The sequence below is a fragment of the Spinacia oleracea genome, chromosome 3, assembly GCF_020520425.1.
Source record: "Spinacia oleracea cultivar Varoflay chromosome 3, BTI_SOV_V1, whole genome shotgun sequence".
Lineage (NCBI taxonomy): Eukaryota > Viridiplantae > Streptophyta > Magnoliopsida > Caryophyllales > Amaranthaceae > Spinacia > Spinacia oleracea.
Window position 1 is genome coordinate 92,420,175 of NC_079489.1, and position 3,058 is coordinate 92,423,232.

General features: G+C 35.7%; 1 protein-coding gene across 1 annotated transcript; it reads left to right on the plus strand.

Annotated features, from left to right (window-relative positions):
- The first annotated feature begins 2,402 nt into the window (after nucleotides 1-2,402).
- On the plus strand, nucleotides 2,403-2,819 carry LOC130469869 (uncharacterized mitochondrial protein AtMg00810-like). The gene has a single exon (XM_056839384.1). It carries the CDS (start codon nucleotides 2,403-2,405, stop codon nucleotides 2,817-2,819), a length of 417 nt encoding a protein of 138 aa, XP_056695362.1.
- Nucleotides 2,820-3,058: the final 239 nt, after the last annotated feature.

Sequence of the window (3,058 nt, forward strand, 5' to 3'; positions counted from 1 at the left end):
TGAAGAAAATGTAGTCTTTGGAGAGAATGAAAATGATCTGTACAAGCTGATAAACTTTGAGAATCAACAGACAAGAAAGATAAAAGGAAGGCATAAGGTTTACTTGGTAGCAGAAGAGAAAGGAGAAAGAGAAAATTTAAAGAGCTGTAATAAAGTAGAGAAACTAGATTTAATTAATGCTAGGCTAGGGCATGTCTCTATTTGTAAGATGGAACATATGGAATTTCGCAAATGCAAAGACTTAAAGAGCTACTTTTGTGACACTTGTTCTGTTGTTAAACATCACAAGCTTCTTTTTTCTATAAGTAAATCTGTTGTTGAAAACATTTTTGAATTGATTCATGTTTATTTATAGGGTCTATATAAGACTAAGAGTATTACAGGTGAAAGCTATTTTCTAACTATAATTGATGATTCTAGTAGAGTGACTTGGACTCATCTTTTATCAAATAGGGAACATGTTAAAAGAATCCTTGTTTGTTTCCTTTCTCATGTAGAGAATCACTTTAATACCATTATTAAAACTTTGAGAAGTGACATTGGGACATAAATTTTTCAAAATGAATGTGGACATATTTTTGCTCAAAAAGGTATTACTCACCAAAGAAGTGTTCAAGGTGTACCTCAACAGAATGCAAGAGTTGAGAGGAAACATAGGTTTCTGCTTGAGACAGCAAGAGCCTTGAAGATCCATGCAGGACTGCCTGCATACCTATGGGGTGAGTGTATTTTGGCTGCAACTCACTTAAATAATTATTGCGTAGTGCAGTGATTGATTGGGAAACTCCCTACAAAAGAATGATGAAGAAAGAACCTAACTATGATCATTTAAGGTCATAGGAAGCTTGTGTTATGCCAATCCCCATAAGAAACCCGGAGATAAGTTTGCAGCAAGAGGAATAAGATGCATCATGATTGGATACCCTTATTGTCATAAATAATACAAGCTCATGGATCTGAAGACCATAAAAACTTTTGTGAGCAGAGATGTGGTGTTCAAAAAAAGGATATTTCCTTTTCTTCTCAAACAAGGAAACGGTGAATTTCTGACATGTTTGAGGAAAAATTTGTCAATTAAAGAAACTGAAAATGATGTTGATGTCTCTAACATCTTTACTGGAGAATTTGAGTAGGAAATTGATCAGATGGAACCAGAAATGGAAGGTATGCAGGAAGAAGTAAATCACGAAGAGACTATGGAGGTACAAAAAGGTCAAACTAACCTTGATGTTACCAATGAGGATATAACTACTCAAGAAATAGTAAGAAGATCAGAGAGAGACAGAACAATACCAGAAAAGTTCAAGGATTTAATCTTTGATATTCCACGAAAGAGAACTATAACACACACAGCTAATTTGATCATAGCAAGACTAGTGGACTCATAATAATATTCAGAAGATTACGTAGCATCTCTGAACAATGTTCTGAGAGAAAGAGAACCAGTTCACTATAGTGAAGTATCTGAAGATCAAGGGTGGATGGAAGCAATAGAGGAGGAACTAAATGCTCTTGACAAGAATAATACATGGGAAATGACAGAGAATAATACAAGAATAATTACCAGAAGGAAAGAGCGCAATAGATTCTAAATGGGTATATAGAATCAATTTTGACAGAGACGGAATACAGAGAAGCTCAAAGCCAGATTGGTGGCAAGAGGTGATAAAAAGATCCAAGGGAAGGATTACAAAAACACATTCTCACCAGTGGCCAAGTTCACTACTGTGAGGACTCTAATAGCCTTAGCAACTGCCATGAATTGGAATCTGGAACAACTTGACATCAAAAATGCCTTTTTGCATAGTTTTCTAGATGAAGTATTATACATGAAACCACCAAAAGGATACACTAGAGGCAAGGAAGGGAAAGTTTGCAGATTGAAAAGAAGCTTGTATGGTCTGAAACAAGCTTCTAGGCAATGGAATCTAGAACTGACCAAGTTCTTTATTGAACATGGTTATAAACAATCCAAAAGAGATTACTCAATGTTTTATAGGATTTAAAATGGAAAGCAGACAATTGTGCTTGTCTATGTTGATGATCTCATATTGACTGGAGATAACAAAATTGAAATAGAAAATCTGAAAACAGAACTTCACAATGCATTCACTGGGAAGGATCTTGGAGAAATGAGATACTTTCTTAGAATAAAAGTTTCAAGGAATTCAAAAGGAACTATGCTAAATCAGTGGAAAATCATTCTTGACATACGGAAATCAACTGGGACAGAAGGCTGCAAACCTACAAAGTTTCCTTTTCCTAAAGGGATCAAATTATCAGTTGATAAAGGTGATCTCTTTGAAGACCTTGAAATATACAGAAGAATCATTGGGAGACTGTTGTACTAGAATCTGATCAGACCTGATATTTCCTATAGTGTGCAACAGTTAAGTCAGTTCATGTGTGAACCAAGAAAACCACATTTACAGGCTGGTATTCACGTGGTGAAATATTTGGTTGGTACAATTGATTGGGGTTTATACTACCCTGTTGACTCTGAATTGAAGTTAATCTCATTTTGTGATTTAGATTGGGGCAACTATGCCTTTAGTTCAAGATCTCTTTCTGGACACTGTGTTTTTCTGGGGAAATCATTGGTATCTTGGAAGACAAAGAAGCAAAAGATTGTATCAAAGTCATTAACAGAAGCAAAATATAGGTGTATGACACAAACAATAAGTGAGCTTTTTTGGTTGAATGGAGTACTAGAAGATTTGGGGTTCACTATGCCTAAGCCTATTGATCTGTTATGTGACAACATATCAGCAATTCACCTGGCACATAATCCTATTTTTCATGAAGAACAAAACTTTTGAATGTGGATTGCCATTATGTGAGGGATCACATCCTGGATGGGCTTCTCAATGTACTTCGTATTAGATCTTTTCTTCAGCTAGCTGACTTAATAACTAAGTCTCTCGGTGAGCAGCAGCATAATAATCTCTGTTTCAAGTTGGGCATCACTCCATCGGCTCCAACTTGAGGGGATGTATTGAGAATATCATGCCATGTATAGTAACATCTACACCTAGGATAGTCACACACTACTAGAAAA